We start from the raw sequence: 21,372 nt of genomic DNA, 5'->3' as shown, positions 1-21,372 counted from the left end.
TAATTTTATTCACCATAGCTTTCAGTGCATAAACCGACATCTATTGGCAATTTTCGAAAATGTTTACTGCGATCTCGATTAACGACTAATGTTTACTTATGCTATCACTAGCATACGCTTTTTAAATATTTATTGCAATGCTACGTCTTAAAATTTTTTATTTTACAACGTATATTTTAATCTTCCCATAAATTGCATGTACTGCTGTTTGATTTCTTATCACCCTTTGCTGCACAGATGATATTCTGATTTTATGACGCTTGCGCAGAATGATAGCAAATAAGAAACGGGCACAGTAATATGGCGAATTTTACTTCCGCTTCCTCCCACACTGGCTTCCCCCCCGATATGCTTGGTCCCTGTATTTTCCTATGCCTATGATCGTGCCGTAGTAGGAAAACACATAGAGCGACACTGTGTTACACCGTGTCAACTGTGTTGCTGGGAAGCACCACAGCAATTAGTGATCGCAACCGGAAATAGTACTTTGTAACTAGTAGTCGCTGATAGTCGCCATCTTTCGCAACTAGTGATGGGAGTTTGCAGCGCATTGTAGAATGGCAACCAAATATAAATTATGAAAACATTTCCCTTCTGATAAAATGCTATCTAATTTTTGGAAAATAATGATCGAATTAATTTAATTAATTAACTTGTCCAAAAATTAATAAGAGATCCTAATGTTCTAGAACGTGATCTATGATGCGAGCGTTGGAAAAATGAGAAAAGCGAGTGTAGGAAGTGTACTGCGACGTCATAACCCAGACGAAAGCCCACTGCAATCGAAAGCGTTATTAATTTTGAACATTTTTACGAATAACAGATTGCGAATTACCGATTACATATAGCAGCCACGGAAAGCCGAACATATCCGAATGCTTACGAAAACAATCGAAAATCAGATGAATGCCTCTCTTACAATAATTATCAGCTACTTCTCGTGCAAAAGCTCGGTCTACGTATTTCATATCTATAGTTTGTACCCTGTGGTAACTCGACTTGAATTTGTAAGTTCATGAACGGTTGAGGTATACTCGGGGTATATACTCGTGTCGTGATGTGACAATCACCACGGAAAACCGTCAAAATGAGAGCACCCTCATGATAGCTCGCAGTGCAATGCGCAAGTGTGCGATAGCGTTTTAGCTACGACAGAAAGCGTAAACAGTAACCATCGATGTTCGGATGTTATGCCATGTTATTCGATAGGACAATCGCACTGATGCTATAACGCTACGTCAAGTCAGAATCGCGTTCGCGCGAGCACAGCTTTCTGACAAGTCTCCTTTTCTCTTTTTCTCATTGATATTGCCTGGCGGTTACGAGGAAAGCGAACGAAAGTGAGTATTATAAATTGTCGATCAGCTGCGTATTCTTTGCAGACGAAATGTGTGTTCCTGCGATTTATTTATTATCTATTCCTTATACCTGCGTGCCTCGTGATTTTGTTTATGACAAGGTGCGAGAGTACTCCTACGATATTGCATGAAGTTTGTGTTGATATTTACAAGCTATTCGCAGCTTGCTCCAATTATGATCGCGACATAATTTAATCTCTCACACATTGTTGTCTATTTTTTCTGGGATTTTAATTCTGGGAAGATCCACATCTTTCTTTATATTTGTTGAAGTTTGAATGTGTAGAGTTAATATATGCTTGGAAATATATATAATATGTTAAAAGCACAAAAAAGTGATAAGACAGCAAGGTTCTGTTTGTTGGTATATTATAAAGAATCTCTTTTTACTCATTTTTAAAAATTTATATCTGATTTATTTACTTAAAAATGTATATTTCATATGACATTACTTATAAATCATGTTGTTACTATAGGAAGATCACAACATTAGGGGATCTGCAGGCACATTTGAGACCTGCAGTGGTTGGTGAATGGTGTTGCAGATAGATTCCGTGTGGGGCTGGGCGTCACCCCCATTGCGCCTCCAGCTAGCTGGGGGGACCAGGGGCGCCTCGGGGAGAGTGGCTACAGGTGCCCCATCCTCGCAGAGGATGGGTGAAATAGTTGTAGAACGTGCACCATCCCCGGCACGTCTTAGTCATACCTCTGAGAAGCATCCTCGTGCAACACTAACTGAGCTTAATGTTCTTCGCCGTCATCGGGAACTGTGCGATGTTGTTCTCAATGTTGGTTCCAGAAAAATATTCGCGCATCGTGTCATCCTTTCAGCATGTAGTCCATATTTCAGGTATAATTACATGATTATTTTTAACTTAAATATCATACAATTGTATTAGCTTACAAATAAATTCTATGTTCTTTCAGGGCAATGTTTACTGGGGAGCTGGCGGAATCTAGACAGACTGAAGTAACGATACGTGACATAGATGAAATGGCTATGGAGTTACTTATAGACTTTTGTTATACTTCTCACATTATTGTCGAAGAAGCAAATGTTCAAACTCTCCTTCCAGCAGCGTGCCTTCTTCAATTAGCAGAAATTCAAGATATATGTTGCGAATTTCTCAAACGCCAATTAGATCCATCAAATTGCTTGGGTATCCGAGCATTCGCAGATACCCATTCGTGCCGCGAACTTTTGCGTATCGCTGATAAATTTACTCAACATAATTTCCAAGAGGTATATTCAATGAGAAATAAATTAACTAACTTTTCGATTTAACATTTATTATTTTTATTTTACTTAATTCTCATAGGTTTATTTTAATTTTCATAGGTAATGGAGAGCGAGGAATTTTTGTTATTACCCGTCAGCCAACTAGTAGACATTATTTCATCAGATGAGTTAAATGTACGTACGGAAGAGCAGGTTTTTAGCGCCGTGATGAATTGGGTAAAATATAATGTCACGGAAAGGCGACAACATCTGGCTCAAGTTCTACAACATGTTCGACTGCCGTTACTTAGTCCAAAATTTTTAGTTGGTACTGTCGGATCGGATCTGTTGGTTCGTTCTGACGACGCTTGCAGAGATCTTGTGGATGAAGCCAAGAATTATTTACTTTTGCCACAAGAGAGACCATTGATGCAGGGACCTAGAACGAGACCCAGGAAACCCACGAGACGAGGAGAAGTATTGTTTGCCGTTGGTGGGTGGTGTTCGGGTGACGCTATCGCTAGTGTCGAGAGATTTGATCCTAACACTGCTGATTGGAAAATGGTTGCGCCGATGAGCAAACGGAGATGTGGAGTAGGTGTAGCAGTGTTAAATGATTTATTATACGCGGTTGGCGGACACGATGGACAAAGCTATTTGAATAGTATCGAGCGATATGATCCACAAACAAATCAGTGGTCTTGCGATGTTGCTCCTACTACTTCCTGCAGGACTAGTGTAGGTGTAGCTGTGCTGGATGGATTTCTATATGCGGTTGGTGGTCAGGATGGAGTACAATGCCTTAATCATGTGGAAAGGCAAGCATATTAATAATTTTCCGATAAATATAGTACTAATATAAATAATTTGCTTATAGCATAACGTTACACGTATAACTCCACAGATATGATCCAAAAGAAAATAAATGGTCTAAAGTGTCGCCAATGACTACTAGAAGATTGGGAGTAGCGGTTGCTGTGCTTGGAGGTTATTTATATGCCATCGGCGGGTCTGATGGACAGTCACCTCTCAATACGGTAGAAAGATACGATCCAAGACAGAACAAATGGTCTCAAGTGTCCCCAATGTCTACAAGACGTAAACATCTAGGCTGTGCTGTATTTAATAATCTAATTTATGCTGTGGGAGGACGAGACGATTGTATGGAACTCTCCAGTGCAGAACGTTATAATCCCCATACAAATTCTTGGAGTCCTATAGTAGCGATGACATCTAGGAGAAGTGGAGTAAGTTTGTTTCTTTTTTTGTGGGGATTGTGGGAGGGGGGGAGAGATGCGCGAATTATATGAAAAATAATATAAATTGAAAAATTTTTCTGCATGTAAATAAATTATTAATACTTAAGTCATTTCATAATTTAAATGTAATTATAATGCTGAATTCTCAGATCATTGATTTAATTATTGATTATTATATTAATTATCGATAATAATTATAGTCATGAATTTCAGGTAGGTCTAGCAGTAGTAAACGGTCAGTTATATGCTGTAGGTGGATTTGATGGAACCGCGTATCTGAAGACAATTGAAGTATACGATCCAGAACAAAATCAATGGAAGCTCTGTGGTTGCATGAATTATAGGAGGCTTGGCGGAGGCGTGGGAGTGATGCGAGCTCCACAAACTGAAAATTACATTTGGTAGCTCAGGCCCCCCTCTTCAGCTCAAATGGCTGAAACTTCTCTAACTCCTCTTACACCGGTGACGCCAGTTACACCCGTAACCCCTCCCGCTCCCGTATCAGCTCCTATTATAACTAATACTAGAAAACGTTACCGCCGATCTATGAGCATTATATAATCAATGTGCATTTTGTGTAAGTGTAAAGACTTTGCCTTTCTTTGAAATTCCATGAGAGTATCCTACTCTGATCTTTAATATTTAATTTATTAACGATTTTTTCAAATATGTTTCCTCGTTCAATTTAGTGCACAGATCATGTTATAAATTGCGCTAAAAAGAAAAAAGATGCGATTATTCTACCGCTTTACTGCCATTATTTTATATTTTTATTATATAATATTTTATAAGGTTCTTCATCAACATTATTTATATTTTATTTATATATGAACTGCAGCTGTCTTAGATTTAAATATTTATATAAAGCATTTTTAAAGAAATGCTTCATTATTATGTATTATATATACGAAGTTTAAAATAGCGTCTTTTTTATTATAAAAAAGAAAGGCAAATGCTAATGATATTCTTTAAGAAAAAAAAAAAAAAACATTTTCTTTTAAGGATATAAAAAGAATATTAAAAAAATTATAGCGTAACATAATAAAATAAAAAAGATCATATTGTAATTTTGTATTCCAATACAATCTTTCCTATTTTTTGAATCAAAGGTACTGCGGGTAGAGAATTCATGTTTGGGAAGTTCTAAAAATTCCCTATTCCTGAACCAATCAATAGATTCCACATATGGCAGATGATAATACTATTGCAAATCGCATAAGCAACTCTCAGGCATCACGCACACAAGCATTGCTCGAGTATTCAAATTCGTTTTGATATTGTGAGCAGTTGTAAGTTGCTTTCCATTTTTACTTTTAATGTGAATTAATAAGACTTATCAAAGTATATAGTCTTGAGCGTGTGCAAATTGTAGGTTAAAACTCAGTTCAATCTTCAAACTTGTCGAAATGAAAAGAAACATGCATTCAACTGAGATATGACATTACAAATAACAATTATCTGAGTTTCTAGGTAAATGGAAAGCAACGATTGTTACAGAATTATTGCCGGTTGCATTATATGACATGGTGTATCTTTAGTGACATTCCAGTGATTCCATAATCAATTGATAGACTTCTTTTATTTGACATATAAGCTACGATGCTGCCAGTGACTCGTGCTATTTTATTAAATTTATTGTTGGCGTATTTTGCTTTCGGTGGTCCCGAAGAGGAACAAGGAGTGAAGTACGCTGATAAATGCGAAGGTAATTAATTTGGAATAACATACGAATTTTAAGATGGAAATGTAGAAAAATTTAGAACCATCTTAGAATCTCGTGCAGAAAGTTTTGTATAATAATTTTAAATATTAATGGAGATTCCTCTAATATTAACAATAAATCTGTTACAGTGTGTAAAGTTTTAGCTACAGAACTTGAGGCCAGGTTAGATGAGACAGGAAAAACACGTGATGTGTTAGAGATTGGATATTCAGTAGACGATATCATGCCAAAGAAGAAGAAAGAATATAGGAAGTCGTAAGTATCATATTACGACAGTATATGAGGTTCTTCTGATGAAGTTAATGTAATTCTTATTTTTCCAGAGAGCTGCGATTAGTAGAATCTATGGAAAATGTTTGTGAACGCATATTAGAATATAATATACATAAAGAACGTACGGACAGTACAAGATTTGCAAAAGGAATGAGTCAAACATTCAAAACATTACATAATCTTGTGTAAGATATGCTTTTAATAATGCAATATCATACACTATATGTAATATTCTGAAAATTAACAAAATATATTTGTAATTATAGAGATAGAGGAGTTAACGTAGATTTAGGTATTCCCTATGAGTTGTGGGATAAGCCTTCTGTAGAGATAACTACTCTAAAAACACAATGTGAAGATTTGCTGGAAAATCATGAAGCTGACATTGAAAATTGGTATCATAATTATCAGGGAAAGATTTCTTTAATTAAGTAAGCATTCCAGGATGTATTTATGTCAACTGTATTAATATTATTTTCGAAATTAATATCAATTTTTGTAATTTATTATCTAGATATTTATGTACTGAACGCGCATTAAAAGGGCAAAATGATTCCTGCCTGTATGAAAAGATTGACACTAGCAAAGATAATAAGAAACAAGAAAAAAAGAAATTGTCCAAAGACGATGTAAATAATAAAAAAAATACGAAGATTAATCCTCAAAATGTGAAGCAAGAATTATAAAACTATTAGGAATAAACGAATAAATTCTCATACTTTTTATTAATTGATTAAACGAAATGTGATCCTATATCATATAGCAATATATGCAACAAACTTCCAATATTGTATGTACAAGTAATTTGTAAATATTAGTAATATTATCTTGTAATATTATCTTTAATACATACTTGGATATATATTAAATGCCATATCTATTGTATTGTTAGAAATTTTGTAATAAAACTTATTTTATATATAAGATTCGTTTATGTGTTTAGAATAAAAGTATCATAAGTTCATATGTTAATCTGTATTAAAATATGTTAAAAAGTTTGTAATATTTGTAATGTTAATATTAATCTAATCTAACAAATCTATCATTTAGAAAAAGTATGTGGAGATATCATTTTTAGAAGTGAAAAAAAATCATGTATCATGAAAAGGGAGAATACTTAATTCCATTAAGCTGCATGATTTATAGTATATTTGTTATTTACAAATTAAAATATATTCTTTAAATTTATCATACTTATTCAAATTCAAATATAGATGAATTCTAGGATGTATTGTTTGAATCCTTGGATTTGTTTCTAAAAGGAGGTGGTATCCATTTGACTTTACCACGAAGTTCTCGCAAACGCTGGTATTCCTCTTTAAAATCTTTATGTTCATCCCTGAAGAGACCGTAATCACGCAAGTATGTCATCAGCTTTTCCGTCTCTTTGTATCTCGGATAATATTCTACGATCTCCGGCCGTTTGTTCACCGGCTTCTCACTGAATAGCTTCACAACTTTCATCGATTTCTGATTAGTCGTCCTGACTACTTCACCAAAGATTCGGTTACTCAAACGATTCATGCGTATGGCATAATTAGTGCCTACATTTGCCAAGTTCACATATTTATTCATATTGATTAAACGATATTAGTCCTCTCTACTAATTAAATTTGCTATAAAAAAAAAGAAAAGTAAGGTTAGAACTAGCTTTAAGTTAACGTGAAACTTTATACATTTAAAACTAATGAATTCTGAAAAAAATCTAACACCGTTTACATACTTATCTTTTTTACTTTGTAAAATTACAGATTAAATTATTTAACTTCAATCTGCAGAGATAATAATATCGTCGTTAATTTTGAGATCGTACACATAGATCATCACAGCTGATTGCATATACTATACAATAAACACGTATCTTCTTTCTACATATCAATAAAGTTATGATACCTAAAATTAATTTTATTGAATCTTAATAATAACTAATAATATTAAATCGCTGCTTAGCAATTGCAAAAATCTCATATTACCTCTATTGAATGTAGTCAATAAACAAATTGTCAACTGCATGAGTTTTAGCGGTAAATTCAAACATTAAATTATTATTCAAATCTATACCGCCAGTACAAAATAGAAACCATTTCTTTACTATCTGATTATTTAAATTTATTCTTTGTATATGTTTGACTATCTGAGAGATGTTTTCCAATAAATCATGTTTTAATTTAACGATATTAAAATCGAGACCTGTAACTTACAATAGATCAAGATAAAATTTCTTTTTTATAACTTTATGTGCACTATATTTTAATGGACGTGTTTATATCTATTTTTGAATATAATCTTTATTCTTTATATATTTTTATACATTATTATAAAAAATATAAAAGAATTCCATTCTGAATTTTGATATAAATAAATCATTTAAATATGAAAATAAGTGGCCCAAAGTAATCTGGAATATTAATTTTTATATCTTAATATATAAAAAAATCACGCAAAAATAATTATTTATATTAGTATACATAACTGAGATTTCTTAATAATTTTCTCCATAAACGACATTTTTAATTCAATAATTATGTTTTAATCCTACATGAAAGTAAAAGTCGGATATTGGAGATAAACGCATTTCTCCTAGATTAAGTTCAATTCGCATTCGTGAGTGATTGCAAATAGACGCATCAGCTAATGATTGAAGATATTGGCGAATATATTGGTGAAATTATCGGTAAATTAGATTGCCCGGATTTGCCGAGGCTTCCATAAGCAAATCGCGAAGCCTGCTAAAAGACACGTTGTTGCAGAATTCCAACGTTCTTCGACCAGGTAAGTACTATACTTGAATTCGTTTTCCACAATAAGTATCTTATAAATTTTAATAGATCAACTAGCACTTGCAAACCGATCGGAGTATAAAAATGATTATTATTATTATTTAACGAAGAGATTTTGATTAATAGCGTAAAAATTAAAAATATCTTTTTTATATTCAGAAGTGTAAAAATTTTATAATTAAATTATAGAGTACAAAACTTTTATTATTATAATTTGCATGTTACAATAACATTTAAATTTTCAGTCTAAAATGCTACATTTTCTCTCAAGATTCTTGTGTGTTAAGTTAAATTCATGTTTCGTTACATTTACGTTTTGAGGAAGATTCGTCCGATTTAGCAACTATCTCATTGCAACTGTAACATCTATTAATAGTGGCAGAACAAAGTTTTTGTTTGGAAATTTTTAGAAATTTGCATTTATACGTTAATTTAAATTTATTCGTTCAAATCTTTAATCTTATGAAAATTAATTTAAAATTTTGAAGATTAATTTTAAAACATGAAAATAAAGAATTGTTTTTGTATTACAAAAATCGTATATTGGATCAATTAGACAATTTAATTTGTGTTACATTTAGCAACATTTATGAGTTACATTTACGAGTAATTTATATGATATTTTGTACAATATATTTTATAATTAATGATTCTAAATTAATGGTGTTATGATAATGATATGTTTATAGGATGGAAATCCCAGTGAGAATTCTGGTTTTTTTTTTGTGATAATTTGATTCAGATAAGTTATTTCCGATTGATAAACCTAATAATAAAGCTCACAAGAATATAAAATTTAAAAGAATTTATCATTATCGTTTATTTAGAATATTTTATGCGAGTATTTTTTATTTAGCCAAAGAAATTTCTATCTGCAAATTTGTAAATATTTTATACACACATATATATATATATATGTACATATAATATATATATATATATATATATATGTACATATTATATATTATGCGCGCGCGGTGTGTGTGTGGTGTGTGTGTGTGTGTGTGTGTGTGTGTGTGTGTGTGTGTGTGTGTGTGTGTGTGTGTGTGTGTGTGTACATATTGAATTTTATAATACAGGATGTTCTCAAAAAGGTGGGCTGGTATATAGAATATGTACAAATTTTTTTGTTTGCATTGATATATTCTACATGATTACATCATAATTATGTCTATCTTTTTGGAAACTCTCTGTATATTAATGTGATATACACAGCATCTTATCAAGGAGACAATGAGAAAATACATCTTCATTATGTGGGTGTAATATCTTATCATCAATTCCTTATCACGTAATATAAATAAGTGTCGAACGTCATTCGTAATATTTGACTCCGAAAATTTATGTTGTTAACATATTAATATAATAATCATGTTGCAATACATATTTGTTGTGTTTTTATATACAATAACATATTGTGCGACATTGGAAAATGCAGATAGTGATACAGTGATTACTGGACTGACAGGTAAAAAAGATTGATAAAAAACTAATTACAATATGTATTTTACTTTGATAATTTAATTGAAATTTAAAAATAGAGACAAATATTTATTATACATTTTAATCGTTATTTTGAATATTAAATTAAGTGTCTCTCAAACATTATGTTAAAATGTTTTAATGTTAAATATTCTCTTTCGTGATAATTATAAAGAGAAATATTTCAATTTATAAAATTTCCTGCTACTTTAGGCAAGACGAATGAAAATTTAAATCCAGTACAACGGATTATTTACATTTACGAACCGCGTCAATGGAAAATGCAAGACACTAACAATCTCATAGAAAAAATAGGAAACGATTACCTTATTACACCTGGCGTGGGTGCTCATAAACTTCATGTCCGTAAGTTGTCGTGGAATAAAGCTCGCAGATCTTGCATTCAGGAAGGTGGTGAGTAGTTCTTAATGATGATTTTGAAATTCTTTGTCATATTTCTTCGAGTAATAACGTGAATTCTATTTGAAAATTTTCTTTAATATTAACGGCAACAAAACTAAAAGTGTTAATGGATATATCTTATTCAATTGATTTGAGTGTTACATTATCAGCCACAAACGAGTTAAATAATAGCAAAGTAACATAACTTCATCGAATTAACGCAAATCTACCTCATCGACACAGGTCGTTTGGCCATCATTAACTCTCAAGCAGAGGAAAAATTGTTGATGCACATCTTAGAAGAGAATAAAGTAAGCCAAGCGTGGCTTGGCGTACACGATCTATATGAAGAGGGCGATTGGAACACGATTATGGACGAATCGTTAGAAGCTACAGGTTACTCAAAATGGACTTCAAAAATTGCAAATCTGCCCGACAACTATAATGGAAAACAGCATTGCGGAGTTCTTCTAAAAGACGGCGGAATGGATGATCTGGAGTGCACCCTGGCACTCGCTTTCTTTTGCGAAATTATGTTCTCGGATCAGCGAATCCTCATAAATCATACGAACGCGAGATCATAATCAGATATCGTAATGTGCGATTTATCAAAAATAATTAAACAATCATTCTAAGATGTGCTGTTAAGATCGAATTAACAATGTCAATAATAATGCAAGTATAGTATCACAATCAATAGGGTCTATAAATCAATATTATGGTGAAGTCAATTATAGGTCGTAAATTCTATTTTTGTACTAACGATTATCTTTAATAACATTGAATAGCCATACCATGAAAAATGCATAAGGTATATTAGAAAGCGACATAAGAAGGTCATTTTCTTTTTATAAAATATAAAAACGATGCTTTAAAATCACTTTGTGTCCTTGTTCTATAAGCAAAGCAGAAAAAGAATATATAAAGACGATTGAGAAAAATAATAATATGAACGCGAAATAAAAGTTAAATTATTATTTATTCCTTCTAGATTAATTATAATATATAGATAAAATTAGGGAAAGATATAAAATGACTCGAATTATAATTATCTCATTGTCTCCTCGTTATTGGAAATACCAAAATTGGAAGATAGAGTGAATTAGGCTCCAAAGATTAAATGACACTTGTATTCGGTCGCAATTGTGCCGGATGAGTAAACAATGTATCCAAAGAGCATATTTAACATTTTCTCAGATCGGTTTGCATATATCATGTTTCACGAAAATGATTCTCTCTCGCCGAGCATCGGTGACTCATTATGAAAGATTTCGAATGTTATTTACTCGCGAGGTCGAGTCTTCTTTTTTTCCTCTCGTTCTCGATGAGAACATTCGCGTTATGGGATGGCGTCCGATAGCTACTCCTCTCAAGCCACCCTTATTGATTTTCCCGTGTAGGCGCACGCGCCATCCCGTTCCCGATTTGCGACAAGGGGGGTGCGGCTATCACCATGGATCCCAGTGTACTCGCCACCATGGACAAGGACGCACTGAAGAAGCAGATAGAGAACATGAAATACCAGGCGTCCATGGAACGGTGGCCCCTGTCGAAGAGCATTGCGGCGTAAGTGCTTCGTGGTGCCAACCTAATCATCAATCTCGACGTCATCGTCATCGTCGTGCACCCGCTAGCTGCTTGTCATTTTTCCTCTTTACCCGCGTATTATTCGTATATACGTCTGTGGACCCGAAGACTGTCGCTTTCACGCACACAAATGCCCCAGAAATTCCACAATTTCCGTCAATCATAGATTTATTAGCAAATTTTTAAAGCGGAGTTTTCCTTGGAGTGTGAGAATTGAATTGAAACTCCTTATTTTTTGTGACTTATTTATTTATTATTAATTAATATCATTCGAGTCTTAATTTTGTAAATTTTTATTAAAATTTATGTAAACACTAATTGCTTACATGTCATACGTATGAATTACATATGTCTATTTCAACATAAATTTAATGTGTTATTTTTTTGTATCGATACCCAATAAAGGAGTGACCATTGATGCACAGATATTGAACAGTCGCCATTTTTCATTTAAAGTTTCATGACCTGTGCGTAATTTCTGGGACACACTCTGCGCGAAAATTTATTTAATATTCTCTTTTATTTAAAACTAGAAAGTCTAAGAAACTAGTTTCTGTTTTTCTCAAATTTCTGCTTCGTCCGAAAATATGTAACTTTTTTCAGCGTCTGTTGTGTGAGAAAGTATAATTGAAGAAAATTGAAAATTTATTTTAACCAGTTGATATTACCAAATTTATACCAGATTTATTTTAACCAGTATCACCTTAAACATATGTGGAGAAAAATGTCTGATTGAAAATGGACAAACAGAAGATTTTGATCATATTAATTAAAATTCTGATTATCTCAACTAAAATTTTAATAGATTTAAAAAGAAAATTCTGATTTGTACATTTCCAATTAATTCAACCAAACATTTTTCTCAGTGTGTATTAATCCTTTTCAGATACGTTAGTTAGTATTGCAATAAGTTGTAGAAATGAATAATTCATTTTGAACTCATTTGTTTTTAAATGAAAGTGATTGAAGTAGAATATAACCACCTACATTTATTTTTTATTTATTATAATTTTATATTTGCTGATGTCATATGTGTATATGTATACGTATGTATTCCTTCTTTATGTGAGTATTTGAGTACTTTTAGATGATACATAACTCAATTTTTCTCCACTTTTTAGCATATTTTCTACTTATTTTGATCTCTCAATCATTGTTTATTTTTAATACAATTGAAGTACACTTACATAAACAATAAACAAAAAGCATGATATTAGGTCTTGTGATCTCGAGTACGTTTAGTTTTTATGACAGGGACTGTGTCTACTTTGTTATAGGGTTTTATACGAATACTTCAGATATCCTTTACATTCCATACACAAGACACATTATATGAAGGCTGTTTAACGGTAATAGCTGTAGTTCCTAGTTCTTTAATAATATAATTTTACAATATAATTTTCTCTGGTGCGTAATCATAGAGTGCTTTTCCAGATGAATTGGTTCGCGCATAAATCTACGTAATATCGTAGCCACGCAGATTGTTGTCGTTCAAGGTTCACTTGTCCCCTTCGGTTTCTGAAGGATAACGTTATTAAAAATAAAGAAAAGTAATAATTTTTATTTGTAATTATTAACTATAATTGCTAATGCGCAAATAGTTTTTCTCGTTTGAGAAAGTACGACAAAAAGAAAGGAAGAAAGATAAAGCACACGATCTATTTAAAATTTACAAATAAGCGATTTTATTAATCACATAACTAAAAAGAGCATGAAAGAGCTAATTGGCGTAACCATTTAAATACATATGTTTAAAACATACGTTTCCCAAATTTATTTAAAAAAATTGAAGTCCTAATCGATATTACATTTTCAGAAAAGGATTGATCGCTGTTTGATTAGGGATTACGTCACGCGTGACAGTTGCAGCTTGGAGAATTTACTCGTAGTGCGCGAAATATGGAAATGTGGAATTGAGTTTTCGCCACGTGTTAAACGGAACAAGTAACGAAAAAAGTAACGTAAGGCCGAAACGCACTGGTCCGCGATCGACCAGGCGTAGGTGTGTTCCGGTGTTTCCGATTCCGGCGTTTTCCTCGCCTCGAAACGAATGAGGCGGCGCCTTTTCCCAAGATAAGTCATCTCGCGCGAGACCATAAAGCGAGACCATGGTGCAGCTCGCGCGCAGACTGCTGGGCACAGTCAAGGCTGAATTGTACACAACGTCCCGGTGTTACGTGGAGGGACAGGATCTCCTTGGACGGCGGTGCGTGTTCGCGTTAATCGCGTTTTCGCGGCGCACGATCACTTTCAGGGAACGCGCGTTATTCGAATACGAGCGAGTACGAATAAACGACAACGAGCGAGACGCGAGACGCGAGAGAATCTTTCATGAGAAATCCTGAATCGACGCGAGCGGCGATTACGATGACTCAATGATCGGACGCGATGATCGGCGATCTAATTAGGCCGCGGTTCCGATTGCGGTGACCGTCGTCTCTCGACTTGCGGCGATTTCGTCACGCGCAAACGAAAGGGATCGGCGCGAGGATTATCCTCGTGTTCCTTCGCGGCTCGTTCGGCCCGAGATAATTATATCCCTCGCGTGTCGCGCTCTCCCTAATGATCGAGCGCGGTGGCTGAGTTATTGCGAGATTAAACCCGCGCAAAACGCGATCGGCTCCATGAATTTAACTCACGTTTCTGCCGATTTAATGGCAGCGTTAACGATCTCTTGCGAATAAAAATGCAGAGAAAATGTTGTTGCATTATAAATTACATTGAGACAACTGCACGGATTACAAAAGTATTTTTTTTTCTTTTAGTATAATCTTTAATCTTTATTTTCAATTGTATATTAATATATAACTTAAATAAATATAAAAATTCTTTTATTATAAAATATAACATTTACACAGTATGGATAAATACATTGTTATTGGCGCGTAAAAGTGATTCGATTTCTGAGAATAAATTTTATCTCTCAGTTTGTGTTATTTTTTTTTTTTTCGTCTAATGCTCATGTGAGTGTGTAATTTATTTTGAATATTTTAATATGCAAATATTTATTTCAATATATATATATATATATATATATATATATATATATATATATGAGATAAAGTAAGGTTTATAGACATATTTTAAAAAGATTCTTTTTTATTTTTATAAGATTCTTGTTTATTTTTATCAATTTATTTGTTTATTTTTATCACTTATTTGAAATACTAGTAATTACTAGTAGTCAAATTTCAATAGTTATTGTCGAACAAACCAAGTTGTATCGACAATTTGTCAAGAGCATCCTGGATCACCTGCTGCGCGGCATTTCGCAAGGTCCGCTATTGCGTCAATATCGCGCGTGACGAAGGGAAAACGGAGGAATCAGGAAACGGGCGTGGAAACGCGGTATCGTCGCGGTATTATCGGGGCACGAGATTAGGCCGATCGCGGCAAGGGATAAAAAGAAAAAAAAAAAGAAGAGAGAGAAAAAAGGGGGTGACGCGCGGAACGGAGGGGATGGAAGCGGGTGCTCTGCCGCCTTTCACCGTTCGAGAAGTCTCGCGAGACCGCGGGAATTTTTTTGCTTTCGCGCGCCTCGGTACTCGCCTCGAAAATTGCCGCGAGAAACGACCGTCGCCGATCTAAACGCGCGCGGTTCCGCGTCGTTCCGCATGCGGGAACACGCGGAAGACCGCGACGTGTGACTTCTCGCCCGCCGGATCGGATCCATTAGCGCCCCACGAAAGGTTTCGCGATTTAATTTCGATTTAATTAACAGAGGCGGATCATGGTGATACGCGACAAATCGAAATCGCTAAACGCGAAATATCAACGTTGGCGGCCGCCGATGTCGCGTCTCAGTTCCTGAATTTAGGATGACCTCCTTTAAACTCGGCTGAACCCGACGCCACTCGCCTGTTGCATTCATCGGAACGCAATGTGGGTCGTGCTCTTCCGATACGCTCTCATTTTCACAACATGCCGAGGACGTCCCACTATTCGCGATATCTTAGCACTGTTATTAATAAATTGTTATTAATAAATGATTTTTATTAATCAATAATCAGGTAAAATTTATTCACAAAATATTTTCGAGAAATTGTGCTATTACGCCTACAGAAAAATTAAATAATATATATAAATTTCTGTATCTATAACATAAAACAGTTTAGTCTCGAAAAATCTCTCTTTCTATCTCCTCGTTTGATTTTTCTTTTAATTTCTTTAAAAAAATTGGTTTATAGGTTCAGTGTGTTTTGTATATTACATTTACTGAAAGTGAGCTCTCTCTTTTTCTTTTTTTTTAAATTAATCTCACGAAATATACCGTTAACGCGCATATTTCTCTTAAATTTTGCGGCCTTTTTCCTCTGAAATAAATTCCGGTAGTGCGCGAGTGTTTAGTGAAACTGGAAATACTGGAAATATCCTCGATATTTTTGTCAACCGATAGTTTCACTCGATCTTCGTGCCTTGAACTGCGACTTCCATCCGCCAGGCCGTAAACATAGACAACACGAAAGTGAGACAAACCGTGAATTCGAGCGTGAAGTGGACAGAATCGCATTCATTTCGTTTCTATAACAGATCCGCTTGACGACTCCGCTTTGACATCGCGGTTCGAGAATTACTCCGATTTCGACGATTGCCGCTCATTATATAAACGATGGCCGCTAAATAATAGACAGTCGTCAGAAACGTGAATCGATAACATTACGACACGGGTATCGGAGAAGGTCGTTCACCCTCACTTAAAAATTGCACGACGGACTCTGATAAGTGAAAGTTCGCGATTCCTACACGAACTCTAATAAATCAATATCGATCAAGCGCGAAGTGCGATTATTGTTGACCAAATAAAATTTAAACCCGTAACAATATAAGAATTAGAGAATACGATATAAAAAAATTCTTTATTTTACATTTTATTTTATTTTTTTTTTTACTTTACAATTTGTAATAAAATAATCACGTGTGTTTCTTTCCCGCACTGTAATTGCCTAATTTTTCTACTTGAATTTAAAACATTTATTATTAAATGACGATTTTATTTGGATCGATATAAAAGAACTTATATCCTCGGGTTATTTATCGAAAAATACCTCGAATTCCTTCGCGCAGCTGTAAAATATAACTGTTATACATTTACTTCGCCACTCATGCGTATAAACGCTGCTGCTGTCACTTAAAACAAAATACTGCATACTTATTCAAGTACGCGAGATACTGGAAGAGGCTTAAATAACAATACCAGACAGAATTTTCGGTCGTCGCTCGTCGCAACGAGACGCCGTGAAACCGCGCGCGTGCACAGCCGACCGTCTCTTGTATCCCGCGGGAAGGAATTCCACGGACATTTCGCATTTGGCGAACGCCTAGCGGCAACAAAGTCCGAAAGCTTCTCGACATGTTGCCGTTGCCGTTGTCGCTTGCGCGCGACTCTCCTTGAACGCAAAATCGGCCGCGCGAGCGAGAAACCGAGAACCGGGAGTTTCCTTTCACCGACTTCCTCGCGAAACGAACGTTCGGCCGACCGGTCGGTCGGCGGCTCGCATCGGCCGCGAGCTGTCCGTTGCTCTACATCGCGGAGGCGCGAACTTATCTCTATCGATCTACTAAATCCGGGGGTGGCATAATATATCGTAGCGCGCATAAACGCCTCGCGGGACATTCTCCGGGAGGTCTTGGAAAACGCTCGTCGGATCTGTCGCCTCCGGCGAGTTTCCGCGCGCGAGCGGGGCGCCGGCCGTCGCCGGGAAAAATGCAAGATTGAGAATGAAAATAGGTGATTTTATCGAGAGCGAAATGTAATATCGACAATCTGACGTGTTTTTTTTTATTCTCCGAATAAAAAAATGCTCTTTTTTAGAACGGTCATACGCAAACGTTACAAGTTGATGAATAAAAAGAATATTATTTTTCTAAGTTAAACGCCCATTAAATATTTTATATGTGTACACAATTTATATTACTTGCACGATAATACGACGACGAGATTAGTCTGACTTACTCCATGAAAGCGTATTTCATTTACTGGAAACCGGATTTATCTTTTCTCTTGTATCTGCATGTGTCATAATGTGAAATAAAAAGTACGAGTTTACAAAGAGATAAAGGGTCGCGTAATGAAGAATTAATTCCACTAGAACGAATCACAATCGCACGTTTATTACGCCATAGGTATCTTAGGTAAGCTGTGCGCCGGAGTAGTAACGCCAGGTTGCCAGGTTGCAATTTCAGCATTACGCGAGATTGGCGCACCGAGTTTGACCCTCTTATTCTTCTTCTCGGCAGGATGCGGGAATACGTGGAAGAGAACGAGAAGAATGACCCACTGATACACGCGCCCGACAAGAAGAACAATCCCTGGGCCGAGAAAGGCAAGTGCATAATCATGTAATCGGGGCCGGAGCGGTGGAAGGGCAACGGAAGAAGAAGGAAGCGTGCATTCGAACCGAGAAGGAGAGGAGTCGGTCGTTCATCCGCGGCAAAAGGAATCTCAGGCGGAGATCGGGCAGCGAAGAGAGGAGGTGGAGGAGGAGATGATGGAGAAGGAAGAGGAAGAGACGCCGGTAGACGTTCGAGTTGAGTTGCGGTTCGATCGGTTCGCGGTTCGCGGATCTACCCGGATCGTGGAAATACCGGCACCGCCGAAAATAGGAATACGTGCGTACGATCGATCCCGTACGGTAGATCGGAGATCTGGACTGAAACAAATCGTTTGCCGGACCGTTCCGTTTCCTTCGGGGCTATTCTACGATCGCGCGCGGCATGCGGTTTCGCTGGCCCAAATCCCAATTCGCGTCGTCTCGTGAGGTATATATATATATATATATATATATATATATCGTTATCTTTCGCTGATCGTGCCACTTGAAACGTAATCGAAAAACATCCTGTAGTAACTCGAAATCTGCACATCAAGCGAAGCTAAAAAAAAAAAGCTATTATGAGATACAAACGAAAGGAAGATACGAAAACGACATCGTTATTCGCGCGATCGATTTTATGAAGAAATCACCATTAACAATTTGCGTCGAACTTAAACATTCTTCGTTCGGCAAAGTACCAAGGGAGAAAACACAGACGAGAGACGAGAGAAAAGGAAAAGGAAAAGGAGGAAACTCGGAAAAATCTATAAACCATCCCCTGGATCGAACGACGTTAAATGGACCGCCGCATGCCGCGCGATGTCACCTTCTGCACATCTCATTCGCCGATGGCGCACTTGCCGTGTAAAACTCTCTCCATTCACCGAATCAACCTATAAACGCAATTTATTCTCAACGTCACGTGTATACATAAATATCGTATATATATATATATATACGAGAACATACAATTACTACTGTAATAATTATAATTACTCTTGTATTTATCTCTGCGTGAATTTCTTACGAAAATATATAACATGCGACCAGCGACTGAAATCCTAATCCTGTCTTCTACATTTGTTATTCGTCTCAGGGAAATGCACGTACGTCAACATACGTTACATTCAATTCGATTCGAATTCTCAATTTAATGGAATCATCTCAAACACGACTGAAATCGCTCTGCCACGGCATGCCATTCTCTCTCTTTCTCTTGTTCTCCTTCGTTGTTGTCTGATTAGTTACTAGTCGTTTCTACTGACACGATGCGCGTGCGAGATTCTGGAATTGCTACACTCTCCGATCTAATTTCTAATTAACTTGCTTATTAAGATATAACGAGATATTCCACCACTGACATTCATAATGTGCGCGTGATGCGTAATGAGATTCTTAAATTGCTTGAAATTTCTCACAACATTTTAAAGTCTCTCTCTCTCATTTATATATAACTTATTAGTAAATGATGAAGTGTCCGCATTATATTGTCGCATTTTTATATATAACACTGTATAAATATGTTTGACTTAATATTTAGTCACTGTTATAAAAAAAGAAAAACGATAAATGCAATATTCTAATTTATAAAAGTGTTATAAATTTGTGAGGCAATTTGTAAAGAGAATGCATATAATACTATATTTGTAAAAATCTTGAATTTTATTGATATTTTTTAAGTGAGAAAAATAAAATGTGATATATGACGTAATACTGCAAAAATAAAACTGATTGGAATGCAAATGTAAAAACTAACAAACGTTTGACTCACATAATTTTTTATATTAAAAAAAAAAAATTTAACTCTTTTGAAATTATTTAAGTAAAATTATTTTATTTATTTATAAATAATATACACATATATATATATATATAAATGTTTAGAAATTCGTGTTTTATAAATTTTTAATTAAATATTTTTTTTGTGTAAAAGAGTTCTATAGAATTTGATATTTTTCCAAGCTCGCCGTTCAGCGTGTTTTGTTACTGGTTCCAATTTCGTAACACAATATTCAATAGGGTAATAATTTTAAACAAACCATGCTACGACTGCTCTTGTTTCACACGACGCAAAACCTAAGTGTAAATGAGAGCTACGTGAAATCACGGACAAAACCGCGCGCTATGAGAGTTTACGGACTTTAGAGACGGACACTTGATACATTCGGTTTTGTCCGGTTGCGTTCGACTGTCTTGAGAGGCTGTCGAAATTATCTTATATAAAATCTCATTTAAACGATAGAAGAAGCCTTCAATTTGTTGCGCACTATGATAGCATTAGATACTTGAAGTCGAGGGTTTCCAGTCACGAGAGTATTGAGTAATTCGACACGCGGAAAAGAACACGGAGGAATATAACGTATAACAAATAAACCCCTCCTCCCCCCCTCTCCCCCTCCTCTGCGGAGAGGCAATTTTCGAAATCCGATAGAGTCGCGTTTGTTATAAACCGCGAACGGCGAGGGTTCGAGGGAAAAAGGTTAACGACCGTTTCGATAAATTACAGCACGCGCGAGAGTTGCTGTCCGAGCAACTTTTCTGTAACGTTAATTATGCAGATACTTAGATTATCGTTAGGGCGGCGGAGAGAAAGGAAACGGGGAAGGTATTTTCATAGCGACATAGATGTATTAAAATTCCTATCCGTAAACAGCAAAGAGGATTGGAAAAGGTAAGAAAGGTAATGAAGAGCGAGAGATATCCGCGAAGGAAGAATCGCGAGAGTCACTTTCGCCTGTTAAATGAACGAGAAGGTCTAAAAACGGACGGACGTCTGCGTGACGATTACGAAGCGAATTAGGATTCTTCTTAGGTTCTCCGGTGTCCTCTTGTCAGGAGTCATCGTGTGTGAAATGATTTAACGCGAAGGCAGGCTCGTTATAGCCGCGGGTGTTATAGCGTGTATAATTAAATTCATCGTTTGATCGAAGTGTAAGTGATTAAGTGTCAGATCTTGGATTGTTTGCGTTTAAAGT

The 21,372-nt window shown here is 35.4% G+C and overlaps 5 protein-coding genes across 9 annotated transcripts; 4 read left to right on the top strand and 1 right to left on the bottom strand.

The window, feature by feature from the left end:
* Positions 1–408: 408 nt before the first annotated feature.
* dbo (Kelch-like protein diablo) lies at positions 409–4,903 on the top strand. 2 transcript variants are annotated; one of them, XM_089071962.1, is made up of 6 exons: positions 409–1,340; positions 1,835–2,208; positions 2,286–2,601; positions 2,698–3,395; positions 3,482–3,824; positions 4,090–4,903. In XM_089071962.1, the coding sequence occupies exons 2-6, from the start codon at positions 1,892–1,894 to the stop codon at positions 4,114–4,116; spliced, it is 1,701 nt and encodes a 566-aa protein (XP_088928088.1). In that variant the 5' UTR covers positions 409–1,340; positions 1,835–1,891; the 3' UTR covers positions 4,117–4,903. The 2 variants fall into 2 exon arrangements, with proteins under 2 accessions (XP_088928088.1, XP_088928087.1); XM_089071961.1 differs by having other exon boundaries at positions 413–1,340; positions 4,050–4,903.
* An 85-nt stretch (positions 4,904–4,988) lies between these two features.
* Positions 4,989–6,758, top strand: CNPYb (FGF signaling regulator protein canopy b). Of its 4 annotated transcripts, none has more exons than XM_011638838.3 (6): positions 4,989–5,125; positions 5,307–5,541; positions 5,688–5,814; positions 5,883–6,017; positions 6,099–6,263; positions 6,347–6,758. In XM_011638838.3, exons 2-6 carry the CDS (start codon positions 5,436–5,438, stop codon positions 6,516–6,518), a joined length of 705 nt encoding a protein of 234 aa, XP_011637140.2. In that variant the 5' UTR covers positions 4,989–5,125; positions 5,307–5,435; the 3' UTR covers positions 6,519–6,758. The 4 variants fall into 4 exon arrangements, with proteins under 4 accessions (XP_011637140.2, XP_011637141.2, XP_088928095.1 ...); XM_011638839.3 differs by having other exon boundaries at positions 5,009–5,125; positions 5,334–5,541; XM_089071969.1 differs by having other exon boundaries at positions 5,035–5,306; positions 5,375–5,541.
* Positions 6,759–6,958: 200 nt separating this feature from the next.
* On the bottom strand, positions 6,959–7,781 carry mRpS33 (mitochondrial ribosomal protein S33). Its single transcript, XM_089071970.1, has 2 exons — positions 7,556–7,781; positions 6,959–7,448 (listed from the first exon to the last, which is right to left on the bottom strand). The coding sequence occupies exon 2, from the start codon at positions 7,405–7,407 to the stop codon at positions 7,054–7,056; it is 354 nt and encodes a 117-aa protein (XP_088928096.1). The 5' UTR covers positions 7,408–7,448; positions 7,556–7,781; the 3' UTR covers positions 6,959–7,053.
* Positions 7,782–9,913: 2,132 nt separating this feature from the next.
* LOC105427192 (hemolymph lipopolysaccharide-binding protein-like) lies at positions 9,914–11,461 on the top strand. The gene is made up of 3 exons (XM_011638841.3): positions 9,914–10,080; positions 10,308–10,508; positions 10,740–11,461. The coding sequence occupies exons 1-3, from the start codon at positions 9,984–9,986 to the stop codon at positions 11,078–11,080; spliced, it is 639 nt and encodes a 212-aa protein (XP_011637143.2). The 5' UTR covers positions 9,914–9,983; the 3' UTR covers positions 11,081–11,461.
* Positions 11,462–11,902: 441 nt separating this feature from the next.
* Positions 11,903–19,462, top strand: Ggamma30A (guanine nucleotide-binding protein subunit gamma-e). The gene is made up of 2 exons (XM_011638842.3): positions 11,903–12,062; positions 18,321–19,462. The coding sequence occupies exons 1-2, from the start codon at positions 11,950–11,952 to the stop codon at positions 18,424–18,426; spliced, it is 219 nt and encodes a 72-aa protein (XP_011637144.1). The 5' UTR covers positions 11,903–11,949; the 3' UTR covers positions 18,427–19,462.
* Positions 19,463–21,372: the final 1,910 nt, after the last annotated feature.

This window comes from Pogonomyrmex barbatus, unplaced genomic scaffold, assembly GCF_055798465.1.
Source record: "Pogonomyrmex barbatus isolate J1 unplaced genomic scaffold, ASM5579846v1 scaffold12, whole genome shotgun sequence".
NCBI classification, from domain to species: domain Eukaryota; kingdom Metazoa; phylum Arthropoda; class Insecta; order Hymenoptera; family Formicidae; genus Pogonomyrmex; species Pogonomyrmex barbatus.
This window is presented reverse-complemented; position numbering and strand designations above follow the sequence as displayed.